The 22,355-nt window shown below is 38.8% G+C and overlaps 2 protein-coding genes and 1 pseudogene across 2 annotated transcripts in view; 1 reads left to right on the top strand and 2 right to left on the bottom strand.

Moving 5' to 3' along the window:
• Positions 1-5,773: 5,773 nt before the first annotated feature.
• LOC145468505 (beta-2 adrenergic receptor-like) lies at positions 5,774-7,701 on the top strand (annotated as a pseudogene).
• A 3,949-nt stretch (positions 7,702-11,650) lies between these two features.
• LOC145467734 (uncharacterized) overlaps positions 11,651-22,355 on the bottom strand; it is a 144,968-nt gene continuing 134,263 nt past the window's right edge. Inside the window, exon 3 of the transcript XR_014042099.1 lies at positions 11,651-13,967. The gene's annotated coding sequence lies outside the window, so the exon portion shown is untranslated. The remainder of the gene's footprint in view (positions 13,968-22,355) is intronic.
• On the bottom strand, positions 16,903-21,597 carry LOC145467701 (uncharacterized). The gene is made up of 2 exons (XM_081451305.1): positions 21,173-21,597; positions 16,903-18,191 (listed from the first exon to the last, which is right to left on the bottom strand). Exons 1-2 carry the CDS (start codon positions 21,518-21,520, stop codon positions 17,364-17,366), a joined length of 1,176 nt encoding a protein of 391 aa, XP_081307431.1. The 5' UTR covers positions 21,521-21,597; the 3' UTR covers positions 16,903-17,363.

Below are 22,355 nucleotides of genomic sequence, written 5' to 3'. Positions count from 1 at the left end.
AGTTGTAGGCGGTTACGGTTTATGAAAAAAAATTCTTTTGATTTTGAATAGCTCACTGTAATCCTTTATGTCAGGTCTGGAATTTGAAGGCGGTTACGGTTTTTGAAAAGAAGTTCTTTTTGATTTTGAATAGCTCGCTGTGATCCTTTATATCAGGTCTGGAATTTGAAGGCGGTTACGGTTTATGAAAAAAAATTCTTTTCATTTTGAATAGCTCGCTGTAATCCTTTATATCAGGTCTGGAATTTGAAGGCGGTTACGGTTTTTGAAAAGAAGTTCTTTTGATTTTGAATAGCTCGCTGTAATCCTTTATATCAGGCCTGGAATTTGAAGGCGGTTACGGGTTTTGAAAAGAAGTTCTTTTTGATTTTGAATAGCTCGCTGTAATCCTTTATATCGGGCCTGGAATTTGAAGGCGGTTACGGGTTTTGAAAAGAAGTTCTTTTGATTTTGAATAGCTTGCTGTAATCCTTTATATCAGGCCTGGAATTTGAAGGCAGTTACGGGTTTTGAAAAGAAGTTCTTTTGATTTTGAATAGCTCGCTGTAATCCTTTATATCGGGCCTGGAATTTGAAGGCGGTTACGGGTTTTGAAAAGAAGTTCTTTTGATTTTGAATAGCTCGCTGACAGACTTGGAAACATTCTACCAGTATAACACAAGTAACACTGGACGGATTTAGGATAAGCAAAGCTATAGCGTTCGCTTCATCGTATTTTATAAACCTTAAAGTTAGAATGGAACCGTTACTCTGGGTCACGTCGAAGAAAACTGACCAATGGTGATCACTTTTGTGAACATTTGTAATAAGTTTTAATAAACAGTTTGTTTGTCACTGAAGGCTGGTGTGTTTGATTCCTTTTGAAACCCCGAAGGTGATCATCTTACTGAATGGTAAAGGAAGAAGACGAGTACGAGGAGACTCGCGCCAGGCCTCATTTCTCCTCGCGAGTATTTCTCGGCCGAGTCACCTAAGCGCGCTCCCTAGATATGATTATGCTATACTTCTGAGATAATAATGATAAATACAATAATGGTAACGGTTTACTAGCAAATCCAAATACAAGTTGGCTCTTCTATGCTGATGTAGAAGGCTAACAGCTGGAAATACAACTTCCTCTAGAAAAAAAAAATCAGAAATAAAAAGTGGCAGATTGTGTAGCACTCGTGGGCGTTGTATTTTAAGATATTCGTTTCTGAGGTATATAGCACCTTGCACCTTTTAGACTTTCGCACTCAACTCATGAGCGTATCCACTGAATAAGTGCTGTAAATGACATCAGAAATGCCGTCGAATAAGCTGCAGTCCTGAAGAGCAACGTGGCATTTATTGGCCAAACTTGTGCTCTAATGGTGGCGCGTATTCCAGGAGGCCTCGTGCTGAGATCAACTTTCTAAATAGAGTTTTGGGTGTTCCTATTGTCTTTGGATAACAATGGGAACACTTTATCATTCCTAAGAGAGTCTTAATTGTTCTGCCCTCGAATAGGCGCCGCATGTTAACGGCAGAGAGAATTATCAGTGCAGCAGCGCTTTCATGGCTTTAGCCAGCGCTAAACCGTCTGAAAAGTATGACTGTTTTAACCCGACGCTTGCACATTTTTGTCAGTTCTTTCCCATCTTATCCCGACGCCTGTAAGCGCCTCTGTGATTAGACTGGCAGAACGAGAATAAAAGTGCCCAGTTACTTAAGAGATTTACAGCTTTAACAAAACAAATATTTCCCCCGGGGGGGTACTTTGGGAATTTCTGGGTGGGGATGTGCCGCTGGGACCCTGAAACCCTTAGCCTACACCAGAGCTAGTTTAGCTGAATTTTGCTACCCTATACTATAGTAAACTCCCCAAATTCCCCCATCTATCGACACTGTTGAGGCTGCTTTGCGTAAATTTAAACTTGCCGATTTGATTTTTTTTTATAGTTTTGATTGGCAATTCCTGGTTTCCTTAGCCTAGATAAAATCTTCAACCAACTGGTCAGTTTTGGGAAAAAATGATACCCTATTCTAGACCCAAACGCTCTGATTTATATACCCTATCCTAGGGTATATTGGGAAAAGTCATTGAACGTTTTTTCTCTGACTGATTTTCTACTCCAAATTCTGTTCGGTACATAACTGCTCCAAAATTGGATCTGAAAATATTTACAATTGTGCAAGAATTTTGTTGATTTCTTTGCAAAACAAGAATATTTCGCGTTCTCAACAATGTGTCGTAAGTTTGCATCTTTAATCGTGAAATTCAGACACTATATGTGGTACAATAACACATGACGTACACTATTAAGTTCATTCAGACCTTTTTCAGCCTAGTTAAGGCTACTCATTTTCAGGTTACTGGCTTAAGTTCATTCCCGCGAAAAAGATTCACTCGAATTTTGCCTGTTGTCTGCTTACAACAAGAGAAATTAAATTTTGAAATAAAAGAGGGGGTCCCGGTAGGTATTCGTTTAGGAACAAGAAGACCTTCAATAAACCCCATAATTCCTTAAATTATCTGCTTTTAGAAACGTTTATATTTGAACCACTCATTTTACTCTTTGTGAGAGCAGAAAAATAGGGAGAAACTTAAGCGAGAAATGCAACAATGGATGTATTGCATCAATGTGAAGGAGCAATTTGATGTGAGTTAATTGATAAAGGCACCCATATTTAGTCGACAGGGATTCAATATCTTCCATGCACACAGTGTTATTGAGGGCACATATCTTGTACGAGTGCTAGCTATGCTCTCAATTTCAGTGATAATTTGTCACTCTGCGATAGAAAGTGGTCTATATTCACTGAATAGAAAGAAGGTGATCGCTGCATTCAAACTAAATAAAAAAAATCGTTATGTCCCGGTACTCGTTTCCGAGAGAAAACGATGATTTGTCTATGCTCGCAAGCCAAGCCGTTTAGAAAAAGCCACCATTTTGTATATGTTGTGTATATGCACGCGCTCGCGAGTGCGCGCTAATGACGCTAAAATCGTGCGCAGTAGGAATGCGCAATGCAATTCTGAGGAATAAGCCAGTTACATGTACAACTTTGTCATCGGGTACGTAAGTTAGTAACCAAGAAAGTAAGATAGTTCGTGACTATGGGGAAGCTCTCGGAGCAATATCTCACAAAATACATCGAGATTTACTAGTGATCTGTTAACTGATTTTCCCCTTTAAATCGCCCTGTTTAAACCGCGAGTTTTAATGAAAATAACTGCTTTTCACAGCTTATAATTGGGTCCGTTTAATTGAATATCACATTCCGAGTAAAAAAAATCGAGTTCACTAGCAGACACATTGCGCTAGGAATGTCTACGATCTCTACAAGATTCTGGCATTCTTGTCCAGACCTTCTAAAGAATGTGTTTTGGTAAGATTGCGAAATTTCCGTCGAGACAGGTGCTTCATGCCAGTAACGGTTAAGCCGTAATCAATTTTATATCGGATGCAAACCGGTCAAAAAATCAACACAGATGATCAGTTAAGATGTTAATCGTTCTTTTAAGTACCTATGCGGGTGGCTAGCCATAGCAATTAAGTGATCTTATTTCTTGTGTAAGTCGTAAAGAAAACTAAAACAATTCAGTTCTGTTATTTATTATCATGTTTTATTCCATTTAGGCTAAAGTTTGGTTTCGTACTGTGATAATGACTTAAACTTATTTTAAGCACTAGATAAATTAACGAAAATTAATATTATTGAAAGTCCGTCATCACCATTAATTTTATCGTTACTATCTTCTATCGTTCACTGAGATTGTGCCCGTGATAGTAATCTTTAAACCTTTACTTCAGTTGAGCAAAATTTCGAAAACTCAACAGTGGAATAATGCAATAATGTAGAAAAAAAAATATGCTCAATGTCGGAAAACTCCACATTCAAATGTAGCTAGTCAAATAAAGGAAATCAATAAACACAAGCGGCATCTCCATTTGAAAATTTTTTATTAGATTTCTTAGCGTATTTTGGTGAGATTGGCAGGGTATCTTTCGCCGGATCGGGAGCGATGGCAAGATCGTGCTAACAACAAAGCCACGCGCACTAATTATGAAATTTTCTTCGGAAGAAAAATTTGAAAGCGACGAAATGAAATCATTTTTATTAATCAACACAAATTAATCGTTAACAGTTATTATGACGGAATAAAACGTAAAACAATATCCAATCAATATAACAGACCGAACTTGAGATAATGCGTTCCGGTCAATAAGTGCATAGCATGGCCCATGGATAATAATTAAGCTCAACACTTGAACTGATTTCAGACTCTGCCACTGTAATGTTAAAAGTAAAGAATCTGATGCTTTTAGCTCGTAACCGGGGTAAGACCAATTCACAAAACAAGGATTAATAAGAATAGCTTGCATTTACTTTTCACTGAATATTGCAACTAAAGACATATTTTTGAAAATAGTCAGCTGTTAAAATTTACAATTATTCCAGAAGCGGGCGTTTGATATCCAACTCATATCAAACTAGCGCGAGTGGAATAGTTGTTTTTATATTAAAAGCGCCCACAGAAAACACAAAACTAAAGTGAAATACAAATAAAAACGCCCCCCAAAATTACGCGTACGGTAACTATATACTTGCATTGTTAATGGCCCATATATCATGACGGTTAAGCCGGTAAAAACCCTTGAATTTCCTTATCCAAGGAACCAGTTTTTAATAATAATGGTTATACCTGATATTCCTCTTTAAATTGAGAGTAGAAAATCACCGGCTTGCTCCTGTTCTGAACAGTAATAGCGACAACACTGGCCGTAAAAGATCACAATTATACACATATTAACACAGAAGACATGACAGCTTTCCTTTGTGTTTTTTGTTTTGTTTTGTTTTTTTTGTGAATGGGGAGGTAGCTATAGTGGGTTGTTGGAGAAGGTAATCCTTAGTTCATAACAACAAACCAACTGCTCGTGCCCGCTGTTTAGCCTCGGTACAACTGTTTTGCGCAAATACGGGGGATTAGGTTGTACCGACATCGGTTGCATTACTAAGGTTTATTACCGTGTACGTAAATAAGGGTCAAAAGCAATAAAGCATTTAAACAGCATTATGTATGTTAGAAGCTATCAGAAATGTTACATCGCACTTAACTGCTTGGAGTACGACCTAAAAAACTGAAGTGAAGCTTTGTTTTGTCTTTTTTATAGTTAGCTATAACCATGATTGTATTTTTGGTTTGTAAGGAACCCGGTTCAGCCAGAATTACACGGCATATTACATGCAAATAGATAGGGGTTTTTGACCAAGCGTCAGGTAAATAAAACTACATATTAGCAGGAAAGGATCGAGATCTTTTCACGATATTGACCAGGGTCGTTTTTTGCATGTTTATAGAGCAAGACGCCGTGCTCTGTATTATTTTTTGAGTGAGTTCGAAAGTTGACAGAAATCAATGCTGTTTGTTTTAACCTTAAGGTAATAATAAGTTTTAACTTAATTTCGTTTCAATGCTGTGTCAACATTCTCATCAAAATGGACAATTTTCCTCTTCATGAATAATTCCGTGATATTCTGTGATGAATCTTAAAAACAGCTGTGGTTGTGTTACAATTGACCCATAAAAAATATTCTTTACGACTAAAATCCGCTGAAGATAATTTTCGGAACCAATGAGAAAGAATGACGAAGTTTCTCTATTCAATAGGTCTACTGTATATTTTGACAATTAAAGACGAAAATTTCACTTTACACTCCAAACGTGTCAAGACGTAGCTAGTTCAAAGGCAGAATGAGGAATGATTCTTTGCCTTCACTATCCACGAATGAAGAATGTCCTTACATGAATGGCTTTGTTTGGAGACTGGAATACTTGACCGACGTCACGTATCCAAATCCTATTGCTGTAACTGTGATCAATTTATTGGCAGTCTTTCCGACTATTCTGTTAAACGCGCTGGTTATCGTAGCCGTCGTAACAAGGCACCGACTGCGATCAAAGTCAAACCTGCTTGTGGCGGGGCTAGCGGGGACAGACTTACTGATTGGGCTGGTTGTTCAAGACATAGGAATCGCGGTAGCACTGACGCGTATCTTTAGTGACGGACCATTCTGTAGCTTGGAAAAGGCTAGCGCTGTCGCACTGATAGGAAGATTCTTTCTTTCTTTGGGCAACTTTGTGTTGATAAGCATTGATCGCTTTATTTCTATCAAACATCCCTTGAGGTACACGACCATTGTCACCAAACAGCGGATTAAAACTGGTCTTCTTTTGGTCTGGGCCACTGGACTCTTTGTAACTATTCATGAACTTACACTGGCTGTTATTGACAATGGAACAGATCTTTACTTTCTCTACAAGGAGGTGAACTATGTTATACTGTCAGTGCTCGCCTTGGTTGCCATTGTTGTTATCAGCTACACCTATTGCTATATTTTCTGAGAATCGCGACGTCAGAAAAAACGACTGCAAACCGAACAGCTGCCCGAAGAAGAAGCTAAAAGACTGAAGAAAGAAAGCAAAGCGGCCAACACTTTAACACTTATTCTGGTTACATTAGTAATAACTTATACTCCCTCTGTAGTTCTTATTTTAGTTACATATTATTCGAAAGACATTTTAGGGCCGCATATGTTAAGCGTTATCTGGAATTGGGTGGTGACATTTAGTCTTCTAGGATCTCTTTGCAACCCTATCATTTTCTTTTGGCGTGTAAAGAAGTTGCGCCGAGTTCTTCTTGAGATTTTACATTATAGACAGCCCGAAAACAGCCCACCACCAATAGAGATGTCCCCGGCCAAAGCTCGAACCCGGACCGCTCGATCCGGAGTCGAGCGCAATAACCAAGAGGCCACCGCGCCTCCTTAGGAGAACGGAAACCCTAGTATCGTAATATGAATGAAGGGTAAGAGAGCTAATCGCACCCCACCCTCCCCCCGTAACCATATTGAAGTTGATGAAGGTAAAATAACCACCCTAGCGTGTTTTTAAGCAAATGTTTCGAGTGTTAGCCCTCCATTCGTCAGTTCAAATAGGAGGATCGTAATGTACTGCACTACACTGCACTGCACTTACATACATACATTTACATAAATACATACATTTTATTTTGTTTTCAAATTAAAATTACAAATTACACTGACTTTGTGATGTTGTATTTTATTATAGGAGATTTTATGTGTGTTTATGTAGTGGAGCATGGAGTTACGCTATTGGGGAAAAAGGAAAGGAAGCTAAATGAATTAATTGGCTAAATAGAAAACTTTAATTGGTCTCATAGGGATCCAAGGTATGGAGTTGGGAGATGAATTTCTGTTCTCAAGTTTTTACAACTTTCAGTTCAGTATTTACGTTTTTAGAATAAGCCGTTCTTTCTTTTGCAAGCATACAAAGATATTTCTCGAACGATAACATGCCAGGTTTTTTTTTAGCGAAAGAAGACGTCAGACTCTCTCGGATACTGCAGTGTACAATAAGAACACTGAGGAAAAATAGGTTATGCAAATAATACCAATGTAAACTGAGTTCTGACTGATAAATCTGTTTCCAGCGAGAAGTACTGTTAAACTTGTAAATATTGTATACTTGAAACAATTCTAACACTTACCAGCAGCTGCTAATGATGAAGACAGGATTTTAATGTAAATTTTAGTGTCAGAAACAACATGCACAGTATCTTTGTCGTTGTTACATTTCTGCAGAAATTATATGCAGAACACCTTGCTTTTTTCAGTATTTTGAAATATTAAAGCTTAAAGCCTTAATGAGTATTAATCATCTGAGCCAAATTAACATAAGGAAAGACAAGATTATAATCAGCATATCTGAATTTTTGTTGAACACTACGCATGCCTAAGTTAGTTTAGTTTTTACCAGTAAGCTTCGCAGTTAGCTTTGTAAATATTGCCACTGAAAACACTGATCTGTTACTGAACTTTGCCGGAGGTAAATAAAAGAGTAAATTACGGTCGGTTGTTTTAAGGCAAACACCTTTCTCAAAAGAATTTTTTCATGAACACAAACAATTAGATAGGTATTATATCCATGTTTACAGTTTCCCCGCTCGAGAATTTCCTTCCTTACGCGAATTATCTCAAATTTCCATACCGTCCGCTTTGGCAGCCATTTTGTTCACAACGGTCGGGCAAATGTGGCCCCTTAAGCCCAAGACTCTGATCAGCGGAATTTTTCCACCAAAAAGAGGTCACGACCCCTCGTCGGCCGAACGACCGACTGACTGATCGACTGACCGACTGACTGATCGACAGACCGACTGACTGATCGACTGACCGACTGAGTTACTTCTTTCCCAACTGCTATAACTCCATCTAGCTAAGGTATCACTCGCTAAAATTGAGCTCTTTCTTGTTTCCTTGAGCATACTTATTTTCGTAGAAGAAGAGACTTTCTTAACAATTTAACTATAAAACATTGCGACAATATGGAATACCTTAAGCCATTTTGATGACGTTTCGACGTTCGCTTAACGTCATCATCAAGTCAACTGAGTGAATAAAATGGGTACAAATTTAAATATACAATACGAATTCCTAAAAGACACGAATGCAAGAAAACAAGCTAATAAGACTAATAAAAGATGGGAAAGTAACTCATTTGCATGCAGGGGGCCAGAAACAAAATCATTAACGCTTGTTTTCAGTTCTTAGATGGGATATTTAACTCCGCTCAGAAATATACATGGAGACCAAAGGGGGTTAAACTGCGATAGCCTACCATCCTTCAGTTGTAACAGCTCTCATAGCTGCCTCACACTTGAGAACCGAGATAAGGTATACATTGACGCGAGCAGTCTTGGGCGCTGTTATTGATTCCTAGCAACCAGATCGATCGTTCGCCTCTCGACGAGTTATTCGCGGATCCTTACAGATTCCTGCATTTCCTTCATCATTTTCGAACCCCCCATGACGTGCTATCACAGCGCTTCAAAACTAAGCTATTTAACTCACCAAACTATTCTCGCCTCGCCTGTAAAGTGATATCAGCAAAACGTAACGTTATTATATTTGTAACTTGATAGTGATGTCTGGATGACATCGAAACGTCGTCGTTAGCGTTGATATTCATTGTGAAATTTACACCTAAGAAAGCTATAAATCCAAATACTAATCAGACAGGTAATTGTCGTATTAAAATTCCATTAGCGAGCAAACTTAACTTAGGCGCTTTTTGGGCACAAACTTTCCATAAAAATGATTTAATTATTTCAAAAAGCGGTCAATTTTCTTTGCCACTCAATTTCATGTGATTCACTTTCCACATAGCTTCTTCCCTGTCTTTTGACCGACAGGTTCTGATTAGTGTAGTTTTCAGGCAAACGCGAGATTGAACTGAGCGTTATGGATCAAATACTTTGACAATAACAAAACGTACCACATTAATAAACAAATATCTTGACTTGAGAGATATCGATAAGTCGTTAGCAAACTACGACGCCATAATTTTAGAGTTCATTGATTAACTGTAGTCGTTGTATCAAAACAAAACTGCCCAGCCAGTTGGCCATGTTGAACACAGGAAATGTCTACAGGCGGACCAGGTTGTATTTTCCTTTTATTTTGAGATAAATGAGTCAATAAATTTCACTTCATGGTCGAATACCAATGTTGAAGACCAGTGTTCAGTTTAAAAGGCAATGTAAGAGTAGAAAGCAATGTAAGGCGTACCCTAGAATACAGGCCTGTTAAAAAAAGCCCAGCTTTGAGCTGGCCGGGTGGTGTTATAATCAATTTTTGTTTATATTATTACAAATTAACACCACATTGCAAAATTGGTGATTGCCTAGTACAAATTAAACGAGTGAGCAAGCTACTAAACTCTGTGTTCATAAGAGAGGACAGTAGGTTTTCGTTAAAAACTCCTGAAAACGTAGTTTTCTGTTACTCTATTATGACTAATTTGTGTATTGTTACTAATTAGCGTCTAAAAATCAAAAAAAAAAAAAAGAAAGAACTTTATCTTTGACTAAAGTGGCTAGATCGTTGCTACAAATAACCACTGAATACCGTCACGTTTACTCCTGCGGTCAATTCTTTTGCATAACACTCTTCCCAAGATACATGTAGCGGGGAAAAGCAATTGTTTATTCATGTCTGTTCTAGTTAAATTGTTTTACCCAAAGTTAAATACAGCTGTCTTTAAATAGATCAAAATTGAGTCAGGGAACATTCTAATGGCATCTGACAATGCATATAGATAAAGACTGAAAATAATCAGTTTACGTGTTAGCTGGAAGTAAGATAGTAGTAATGTTTCAAAAATCGGGTCAGAGTCCCTTTAATATTCTTGAAACAGCATCCGAGTTTAGGCCCCGCGGTGTTCGCATCCTAATCAATGCTTAAGGCTATTCTTCGTCAGCAAAGTGTTTGTCAATAATAACAAAGCGATGGCTAAACAGAAGCGTTCATTGACTTAGTCTATAATCGTTTCGAATAGTGATTTATTAGTATATTAGCGGCTTTATATAGTTTAGCCAGCCAAATACATTGTATCGTCTTTAACAACGCAGAATCAATACTAAACCTACTGCTTCCTTGACAACGGCTAGCTCCTGAAATATGAACATTTTCGTTTACATACGTTTAAAAATGTTTACAGTCCTTTTTGTGTGTCTTAAATAATATAACCTACGCATGCGTTACGTAAATTTATCTAACTAAGCGCGTACAAGGTCCGTATTACCGCCGTATAGGGAGATTTTGACGAACACCAGCGAGAAGCTATATCTTCTTTAAATACAGACAGCAATCAGGTTACTGAATTAAGTAACAGTTTTTTCCATCTGAGTGTTTTTTTGTTTTGCTTAATTGTCATCCCGTACCAGAACTTAAGTGTTTCGAAATGCTTCCTTAAACATTTCTCTCTCAGCTGATGCATTGGTTGTGAAATTAAGAGGCGAATAATACTTCAAAGAACAATAGTGTATTAGCTAATCAGAATCATTTTTTAAAATTCTCAAGGTAAGTAATCAACTTGTAGCAAAAATACGAAAATAAGAAGCATCATTTCGTGGATATTGTCCTGATGATTTTCTCTTCTTACTTATTTTCGCGAGTAAAAATTTCTTGACTTTCGCGTTTTGGAAAAAAATTCCGAAAATTAATATTTGCGAGAAGAAGAGCGCGCGAAAATTAAACACCCGAAATTAATTCTAGCATGGATAATAGAAGAGACCCAGTCTCTTCTATTATCCATGATTCTAGATTATGAAAGGACACTATTCAGCGTATTGATTTTAAAAGTTCTCAGGCACGGACTCGGTGGTTATTGCTCAAAAAAATGTCTTTATATAATCTTAATGGTCTTGTTTTCAACTCGGATCGCACTCTTCCTCCGATTCACTGTTGTCGTCAGGAAACAGGAAACAGAGAATTGAGACTAAATGTTTTCAACATTACATATACAAAATCAAGGTTAACAAAGAAATCAGTTATTATCTATTTTTCATCTAGGGCCTGCCCGAGATCTAGTTCTCTTTTATTTACGTCAGTCAAGCCTTCCCTAAACAAAATTCAAATACAAGTAGAGCTTTTTGAGCACGGTGCCTGAAAAAGTCGGGCTTGAGCTGCTACTCCAGAATCAAACTAGTTCATGGCATCATTACTAGCTTTTCAGTACTTCTCCGACAAGTCCTTTAATACCCAATTAATGCTCCTGGGCTGAAAAAGTGTGAAAGAGATAAGATACCCGGGGCGGGGGGGGGGGGGGGGGGGGCACTGCCATATATGGGCTATATAGGTATGTGCCGCTGTGAAGGGTATGGTTTTCAAGCAGTTTACTCTAGGATAGGGTATATAAATCAGAGCGTTTGGGTCTAGAATAGGGTATAATTTTTCACAAAACTGACTAGTTGGTTGAAGATTTTATCTAGACTAGGGAAACCAGGAATTGCCACTCAAAAATGTAAAAAAAATCAAATCGGCAAGTTTAAATTTACGCAAATCAGCCTCAACAGTGTCGATAGATTGGGGGATTTAGGGAGTTTACTCTAGTATAGGGTAGCAAAATTCAGCTGAACTAGCTCTGGTATAGGCTAAGGGTTCCAGGGTCCCAGTGGCACATCCCCACCCAGAAATTCCCAAAGTACCCCCCCCCCCCCACCCGGGGTAAGATAGAAGTACGGTAAAGTTAGGCATCTGTTGGGCATCTCTATTTTCAGGTAACTAAAACATGTATCACAACGGAGGAGGGCCAATCCATCCAATGGGACAGAAATGTTCCTAGCATATATAGAAGTTTATAGCGTGACTCCGGCGGCCCCAAGGGCCGCCATGCGGATCACCATACTCATTTAGAAAACAATCCTAAGAAAATACGAGCGCTGATTGGTTAAAAATCGTGTTTCTATTTAACAATTAGATTATGAGCTCGAGATTTCTATGAGGTGATAGAAATCGAGAGCGAATAACCTAGTTGATTTAATAGAATTCTAACTTAAATTAACGCAAATAATGGTTTCCAAATATTTTCGACGCATTATTGAACGTTACCCTTTAACAAAATCGCACGTATTCAATTGTCCTTGGTAAATTTGCGGTGTTTACGCGCGCGCACCGGTTTTTCAATAATTTTGAAGTTTTTAAAGTCATGAATCTGTTTATGTCCTTCTTTTAGTCTTCTCAGGAATTTAATTATCCATTTACATCTAAAATTTCTTCCAAAACTTCGGAAAAGCAGCCAATCAGACTGCAGCGTTTGCATAAGTATACTAGTAGAATTCTACTCGATAGTAACAGTAAACTCGATAGTAACACGGAGAACATGTTTTCTATTTCTTTTAGAAAACACCGCGACGTAAAAAAGGAAAACAACTTGTTAACTTGGACTATCAAAGTGTAAATTCTCTTTGCTCGCGCCATCATTACGTCAACAGCTCGTGCTAGTTCTGTCTTTCTAGTCGAGTTTTAGTATAAATCTACTAGCGTTCTATCACGAATGCCGTTCTCTGATTGGCTACGGTACTCAGTATCTATTCTGTGATAGATGGTGAGTAGCGTAGCAGTATGTCCTTGTTAACAAAATGACGGCCACGTCTTCACGTTTTCGAAGTGTCTGCGGAGAGGATTTAGATAAAGCTTTGACGACTAGTAGAATTATACTAAAACTGCGCCCTCGTCAACTATCACGCGATAGAAATCGAGAGCGAATAATCTAATTGTTTAATAGAAACACTCGTCGGAAAGTTTGGGAGAACTCGAAAAAGCTGTGGAAACACTCGTCTGCGGCTTGTGTTCCCACAGCATTTCTCGTTCTCCCAAACTTCCACCCGTCACAAAGGCACGAACAACCCCAAGAAGAGAGCCTGTCGCGGAATTTAAATCCACCGCCGTTTTACCTTATGTCCAAGGAGTTTCGGAGTCTCTCCGCCGCTGCCTAGCGCCTACAACAACAAGGCATTCGCACCGTCTTTAAGTCCGACACGACACTTCAGTCGCACTTAGTGCGACCAAAGGACACCGTCAATCCGGCTGAACAAGATGGTGTTGTCTACAGGATTCCCTGTGAGTGTGCCAAAGTCTACATCGGCGAAACAGGGAAATCTATGCAGGAGAGGATCAAAGAACACGACAGGAATATGCGACTCGCCCGTACCCAGACCTCCACCGTTTCTGAACACACCCACGAGACCGGCCACTATCCTATCTAGAATGAGGTCAAGTTTATTGATCGAGATCCTCACTGGTACACACGTAGGGTCAAGGAAGCTATTCACATAAGACTTCACCCTAACAACATCAACAGGGATAGTGGAATTGAAATTCCTGAAGCATGGATACCCACGATCAAGAGACACAACAACAGGAGAACGGTACAACAGCGGACCACTGAGGGAACAGCTACTCGCCGGAACAATGGAACAATAGGAGGATCGAAATGCACCAATCACAGCCGACCTTTGTGATATAAATGATACCGAGCAATCAGTCGACCTTATCGCCTGAAGAAGACTAGCAGTAAGCAGTCGAAACGTCGCGATCTACATCTCAAGTGACTGCATCGTGAGACAAACGATAATACACTTTATTAAATTCTCAGCCTCGGATAATGCAATTCTAGCTTTCTGATTGGTTCACTGGATCTCGGTTACCAGCCATTATACCTTCGTTTGACCTTATATGGAAATGAAAGCGGCAAATGTCGCTCGGCATGAGCTTTTTCGCGTGAAGCGAAGTTTCGTCGACAAAAAAAATGGATGAAAAAAAGCACATTTGGTGAGCTATCTACACAGGAAATACAGGGAATTATGGACAATGCCGTCCCAGTAACAACAAAAAAGCCACAAAGCTCGAGATAAGAATATTTAACGGCACGTAAACGTTAAGTTTCCCTTAAAGTTGCAAAATTAAAATATGACCGGCGAGATTTTACGCATTCATGAAGATTATGTAACAAAAACAAAATTTTACCTGAACAGAATGGTAGCTGGTCCTGGTAGCATCAAATTTTCGAAACCGATATAAGAAATGTCAAAAGAAGAACTGAATGTTCAGTTGAAGTGTTTTTACTCGTCTGCGAGGAAGAAAGATGACTCGTAAATTGCAAAAGTTCATTGATTAAATCCATTAAAGCCGCCAGTTGCTCATTTCCTTCGCACGCCGCCGCACAACAAACCGTTTTCCATTATCTCTGACCGGGCAAATAAGTTATTAGAGCATATGCATTTGTAAAAGGCCGCAGGTAAACAGGCATAATTGCCGGCGTAGTCCATAAGAAACCAGTTTCCAATGAGCAGATGAGGAAACTGTTCCAGTAAGCAAGCTCGGATCAGCCGAGAGCAAGAATCCCGCACAGCTACAGAGGACGACCTAGTTTCATCTCAGTCTCTTTTTTGGCCGACGACGACGAGAGAATCAACGACAGCTAGCGCCAACTATTCTGTCCTTGCGAAAAACACCTCAAGGAGTTGAGTGTTTTGAGCTGAACCGAAGTAAGCCCGGTTCTTTACCAGAGAATAATTTTGGCACAACGTCTGTGTCACATGGCGATCAAAGTTTTCCGCAGCATTATTACAATGGCAATGTGCAAGTGCACAATTATTTGGCTCTTCTCCATGACTCGAACTTGAACTCTTTTCAAACTTTCTGACCAAGGTTATATCTCCTTCATTTGATAGACGTTTCTCGAATTCTACTTGATTGCAATTTCATTCAGCAAATTCGCTTGCTTCGCTCTCAAATTTTTCATTCAACTAATTTTACAAACGGCGCGCATGTCATGTGATTTCCCACTTGTTGTTGTTTTTGTCACATCGACTTCCGGTCGTTTTGTAAAATTAAAATCCAATAAAGTCAAGCTATATTTCCAAGAATACAAACGTACCGAATTTAATAAAACAATTATTCCATTCGCGCTTGTTGGATATGAAATTGGTTATAGCCAACTCGGCCCTACGGGCCTCGTTGGCTATTTACCATCTCATATCCAATGCGCGCTCATGGAATAATTGTTAATTATTATTGCATCTACCACGATGAATAACAACAACCTTTTCCTCGACTTCCACTCGTGTTTCTATAACTCGATAGAAACACGGTATATGTTTCCTATTTCTTTAATAGAAAGAAAAGGAAACCCTTGAATTGATTTTCTCGTGCATATGGTTATCATGGATAGCGGTATTGTTAGTGGGCGCGTACCCACGACGAAAACGGCGGCGGTGGCGGCGGAGTAGCGCAAGATGGCGGTCGTACTCCAGCTCATAGGTTGACAGAGACATGCAGCCATGATTTATAGCGTACTTCTTGTAATATATCAAACACTGTGAGAGTGACGGTGTTTCATCGGGATGTGCAAACACCGAGAAGAAAGTTGAAAATACGACGCGCAGCGGAGTATTTTTGACGAAATTCGAGGCGTTTTGATAGTCGATGAAACACTGTCTCGAGCGTTTGATATATCTTCTCGATCGAAACATAAACTACGGAGTAAACGGAGAAGAAAAATCGACAAAATCTATGCTAATTTCCAAACCTCTTGCACGGTTGCGATTTTCTCTGCTTTAACTGGATGAATTGAGAATGATAATTGAACATCCATGTTATGGTCGATTGACACCTGTCAAACAAAGTATCCGCTTACCAGTATCACGTATCCATATCGCGAGCTCAAGTTTAGAACTTATCGAGATCGAGTTTTTTCAAGTTGATCGCTGACCAAGTGCTGGTTTTTGGCTGGATGACGGGCTCGTGTCAGGTTAAATTGCTATAATCTGGGCGGGGTTGTTCGGAAGCTAGGTAACGCTATCCCGGGATTAAAAGTTTACCGAAGCATAATTTTTTCTTGAATAAAAATGTTTTTTACTGCTTTCGTGTTGTGTAGTTTGAGATTATTCAAAACAATGAGAGTAACATAAGAGTTATCTTAAAACCTTAGACAAATATCAGAATATTTTGGCCGGACCTGTTGTAGTTGCTATTTCCGTTTTTTCTCATAACAAGTCAAACTGACTATGTTGAAGTCGCTATTCAGTTTTTGGATGACCATTAGTTTGGGAAGGTTACTACGTTCAAAAATTTACTGTAAATATGGCGGCAGGACCGAAAATTCGAACCTTCTTTTATTACGTCAAAAATGCCCTTTTGGTGAGCTATTTTCAGAAATAAGCTTTAAATGTTCAAGCGAATTCACATTTTGGTGAAATCTAGGAATGTTCGAAACACCACTCGATGGAATTTATGCAAAATTGAGCATTTTGTTTTGATCATTTATCGGTGTAATAACTTAAATCATACCTTAGAATAAGCCTTGGTTATAGATGACAAAGCTCTAGAAATCGGACCGAGCAGAAGATTTTGGCAAAATGTCGGCCTTCAAGGTGAAAAGATCGGTCCTGTATTCAAATTTTAGCAACCTTGGTGAATAAATGGAGAAAAAGCGTCGTTTCCTCTTCCTTGGTTATCTCTTGATATTAGTTCTCTTATTTTTTCTTTAAAAAAAGAGGGAACAATCCCGAGTGAACAGATAAATTGTACGTGTACCCGGAACGACTTCAACGCCCGTCACGCCATGCAATTTTCGCTCGGCCGTCTAAAGGTAGCGCAATTGGTCAAAATGCCCTTCATAGTTTTTCTTCCAGCGCGCTTAATTTTCACAGGCCAAGCAAACCATTTAGATATCCTATAACCATATCATACGTCTTACTTGGCGAGATATTCGTATACTAGAAGAGTTAAGACCCTCTCAAATAAGTGGAAATTTGGTTTGTAAATTAAATTGTGATATCTGTATTTTTCAAACTGCGCGGCAAACGTTTTTACTTCAAGATGATGATGATGATGATCAAAGTGTAAATTACTGTTTTTATAATGTGTGTTTGTAACACAGTTCACAAAAAGGGTCTTTTTTGACGCAATAAAAGAAATTCTGTCGTCAAGTTCTACATAGTTACAGAGAGTTGCTCTTAGGAATGTAAACTTTACTCTAATTGCTCTCCGAACCACCACTGCGTCGTAGAATCACGACTTGATGAGCACCTATGGACAGGGTTTACTGTTTCGTAATAACCGAAATTATCTTCCCCTCCTGGGTCTTTCACTGCTCCTGTTCGGGGACTTTTCAGCTGACATCCTTTATAAAACGATCCATAATATGAATCAACATGTGCGTGCCAACGATCTTGTTGAACAAAGTCAGCGGTACAATTTTCGCAACCATAGCGGCGGATGTTGATGTATTCGTATTTCTTACATCCGTCGTATTTTAACTGCATCACATCGATATCAGTAAATTTTGCTCTTAAATAATCGATGTAAATGAGACCATCGGTATTAAAATTGCATGTGGCTCGAAAGTGAGTGGAGTGCTTGGCAATCATGTCCATCCGGGATAGCGTTAAACGGAACTTATTCCAACTGAAGGCTTTTTTCTTGTCAGGGTTGTCCACATAAAATGGCGTGTTGGCAAACTCGTGGTTATTAGCCAGGCTGAATGACTCGACAAGAGTCCAAACAGAGTTATTTTCAGATTTAAAATCACAGAAGGTTTTGTAGATAGAGATGTTCGTCGGATCAAATAAAGCATACACTCCAGACGAGGCTGCCGTGTCCATTTCAAGTTTCTCCTTGCAGGATCGTGCTCTCCGCTTCTGACAAAATCTACCGAAGTATTCCCCTATGCAGATGCATTTAAACTTGCGTTTGGGATGATCGCACAACACCGTACAGGATCCTCCATGAAGACACGGATTCTGGCTGCAACACTGGTTGGTACAAGGTTTTTCTGAGCATGCACTTCCCACAGAAATCTGAAAAGGGCAATTTAGTCCTAGTTCATTTTTTTACATATTCCCCAGTTTTAGCCGAGGAATATTAGGTCACGTGACGCGTCTAGACCAATCGCGCACGAGCGAAAATATTTGCTGGATTATGAGGCGTTTCATACCATGCCATAGAAAATACAGCCAATCAGAATACTGGAAAGCCGTTGTATATTCGACGGTATTACACCCAACCTTCCCATCGCGCGCCACGCGTATCTCGCATTCAGTATTTTCCATCGCATGGTATAAAATAGTCATACGACACTCTCTTTCGTGGTATACTATGGAATATCCTATAAGTCACTTGCATTTTCTTGGTATGCATACCGGCGCCTAACCTTTGATACGGTGACTGAACTGTCCTATACCGAAACGAGACAGTAATAGTCTTTTTGTTCGCAGCTAACAAAGATAAAGACCATGCTGAAGTTGTTTTGACCTCTTTTACTACTTAACTCCAAAATTCTAGGTTTAATCTAACTACGTTACTCGAAGTGCATCCCTACAACAGCTTAAATCCCGGTTTCTCCAGAATAAATATAAGGAAATTTTGCCCCACTGTTATTGGATGTTACTACTGGAATGACCTTCCTTTATCTATACGTAACTTAGCGACTAGAAAACGTTTTAAAAAAGCACTCTTCCAGTATTATTTTGCTCAGTATTAATTAATTCACACCTCTTCCTCTCCTATGTTATGTTAACTTTTTTACCCTAATTATTGTCAATTGAACAAGAGCATCTAATTAGCTTGCTATATTTTTGCCCTTTTCCATTTCTCCTCTTACTTGTCTACTTTATATTTATCTTTGTAATTTTAGAATGGAATAAATAAATAAATGAAAAATGAAATGAAAATGACAAGGAACAACACATTCTATTCAAATTAACACAGCTATTTTCTACCTGACGACACTCGACGAACTACGAGTGAGTTGCCGGATGCGGGTGACACATTTCTGGTGCCAAACTAAAAGCTTGGACTCACAAAATGTTCCATGGTTTTTGGAATTATAAATCCAAACGGTCGTAAAAACAGCAGAGTAACAGTAATTTTCAAATGAAAAATGTTGGTTCCTGTTTGAAAATTTTAAATCTCTTTTCATTTATATTTAGTGCCTTCTCTATTGAGAAAGGTTGTCCGACTGCGTGCGATGCCTTTCCTGTTAACCTTACATTGACGTCCGGACAGAACAGTTTTCCCGCCCTCTGAATTGGCCAATTCAACTGTTTCAGGCGCGCCAACTTATGCAAGGAAAGGCTCGTGTTTATACTGAGAAAATGGAAGTGACTCGTGGGATATTTCATGGAATACTACTCGAAAGCATTGCATAACTAGTGTTACTTTAATGAGTCTATTATTTTGTCTTAAGATATTGTTTTAAAACTTTCTCGGCTACTTCCCTGAATCAATTGTTTTTCCCGAGTTAACATTGGTTAACATTATCTGCATTCTTCGTACTCCGCGATCAGAACGGACAAAGCTTTGTATCTTTCGGCCGTTCTGGACAGGTGACAAACTATCCAGAATTATCTGATCATCACGAAATAGAAATTAAGACGTCGACGTGTAATAATAAGAGAACCATACTAAATTTGTTGTGGCCGGTGTTAATGAAAGTTATTGGATGAGGCTATTTGCTATATCCAGAATAATCACAACAATAAAAAAAAATACCCTGCTCTATTTTTCACTCAATTGTAGCGCGTTTAGCTAAGGTGTCTAATAACAAAGCCTCCAATGACAAAGTCCTCAATAACAAGGTGTCAAATAGCAAGGTCTTCAAAAGCACGGTCTCCGGTAACAAGGTTTCCAATAGCAAGGAGTGCAATAACAAGAAATCCCAAAAGGCTCTATAACAAGGTGTGCAATAACAAGATATCCCAAAAAGCTCTATAACAATGTGTGCAATAACAAGGCCTTCCTCCTTGTGAATGAATACTCTTCTATATTCCAAAAACCTTTTACAAATTGTTTTTTCTGCGGCCCGGTAAATTTTGTCATTAGGATGACAAATCGGCTTCGTTTTGTGTGATTTTTTCCTGGAATTGTTGAATTGTTTTGTAATCGAGTCGCGTTGGTTGTCCAATTTTCAGTGTTAATCACTCATATGATTACAGACCGAATTGGAGTCCACCCAATTTTATTACTTTTGCTATAAGAATTAAGGTCTTGGCAGATAATGTCAGCTGAAGCTGAAGGCTGAGGTTCATAACACTTGCCAACACTTAAATTATTCTAAATATCACGAAAAACCGAATTCAATTATTGTTTTATTATACATTGTCAGTGAAAAGAACATAAAATATAAATTACAGAAGTCGCGAGAAAAACCAACTTATATAGTCCGAAAACTAAATTAACATTTTCGTCATTGCCAAACCATTGTCTTTTCCACACTTTTTTCTGATCATTTCCGGATATTTTTCCGAATATTCACTGCTTCTTTAGTTTTTTAATTTGCTTCTGTCGAAAAGGGAAAAAACCTTTGTCGCTCTGCGAACGTTCCCGACAGGTGGCCAAATAGCAGAATTATCTGCAGCTAACAAAACAACGATCGAGGCATTACTGCATTGTAACTAAAGATATTATTTCGTAGCACATTCATGGGTTCGAATTTATTTCATCGGGTGGTCCACTCCTCTTGGGAGGACTAAAACTGACAAGCGAATTTTACATAACCTAGACTGCTAAAGAATTCCAAATTTTACCAGTGAGGGCCAAAAAAATTTAACCAAGTCAGGTTACACTAGGCATTTGCCCTAGATGATTTACTTTCTGTCCCGTCGTATCCTTGAGTAGGTTTTTTCAACGGCGACGTATGTTGCTAAAGAACTCCATCTCCTTTCTTTCTTTTATTTCTTTCGGATCTTCTTGTTCAAATTAATTGTCCATGATGAGTTTCTCATCGTCAATAAGTCGGGAAGGGAAGAATAAATAAACGAAAACACTAAAAATATCATACCTGGTCAACATATTCTCTACTCATGTCAAAATATGCGTATCCGTCTTTTCTAACAAAGTCATCTGGAGCCGACATTCTGTCTTCGTCCAACAACTCGCAGCGCTGCCCCGATATCTGGAATGCTTGACATCTGCATTTTTCATCGAAGCACTTTACATGGCAATCGTAAGTTTTCGGTAGTGTAAAGTTTCTAAAACTGTGACCCACCATGGCGCGATTTTTAATTCCTTTTTCATGGTGATTTAGGTGGCTCAACTCGCATTTTCCATTGCATTCCGTGGCTGCTAGCTCCAAAATGTTTTTGGTAACGATTATTGATACGAAGAGAAAGATCTTTGTCGCTCCCATGTTTCACTATTTCTCAGGAGAACGTGAGTAAAAGACCCTCTTCAAGGACAGAATCTGCATTTTCATCAATGGTACCACGCAGTTTATGTAGCATGATTAATTTATGTTGGCTCAAGTCCGATAAATGGCTGTTGAACAGTTTTCACCTGCCATTAAACAAATTCTGTGGTTTGACAACGTCAATCACATAACATATGTTGAATTACCTTTTACTTTATTACGTCCTAAGATTAGCAATTATTTTGGTGTGGATACAGGGCTAGATGCTGTTTCCTTTAGATCAGACTCCTGAAGGTTAGCGTAGACCTTCAAGGAACGATTTTATCTCAAAGAACAATTCTAACGTCAAATCATGCATGCGTGATCAGTGATTACCATTTCATCTGCAAATTCTATGCAAATAAATTATTTCAAAAGCTCGAACTGCGCGTGATTTATTCACAAAAATGTATTTTTCCTCGCAGTGTTCTTTTTTAAACACAGCATATTCTAAGTGACTTAAGAGCTTCTGCCTGAGAGACCGGGGCAGACTTGGAAATGAAGGTCGGCCGATTTCACAAAGTCGTTATGTGTATTTATGTAATATGCCAAAGTTTCAGGTTCAACGACCATTTTTAGCCGAGTTCTGGATATCAGCCCCTCAGGGGTCCCCTGAGGCTGATTTTAGTACAATTTTGGCCACCTTTCAATCTCTCTTTTAGAAAAGTACAATTAATTTCAGACTAAGCCCAAACCATATTTGTAATGCCGTATCCTTAGGCGTATATGGGTGAAAACATTAGCTCACGGGAATTTTTCGTTAGCCTGTGGCTGTTATCACTTTTTGGTCCTTTTT

The sequence above is a fragment of the Orbicella franksi genome, chromosome 14 (genome assembly GCF_964199315.1).
Source record: "Orbicella franksi chromosome 14, jaOrbFran1.1, whole genome shotgun sequence".
Classification (NCBI taxonomy): Eukaryota; Metazoa; Cnidaria; class Anthozoa; order Scleractinia; family Merulinidae; genus Orbicella; species Orbicella franksi.
Note: the sequence above shows the minus strand (reverse complement) of the source record. Positions and strands in the feature narration are given on the sequence as shown.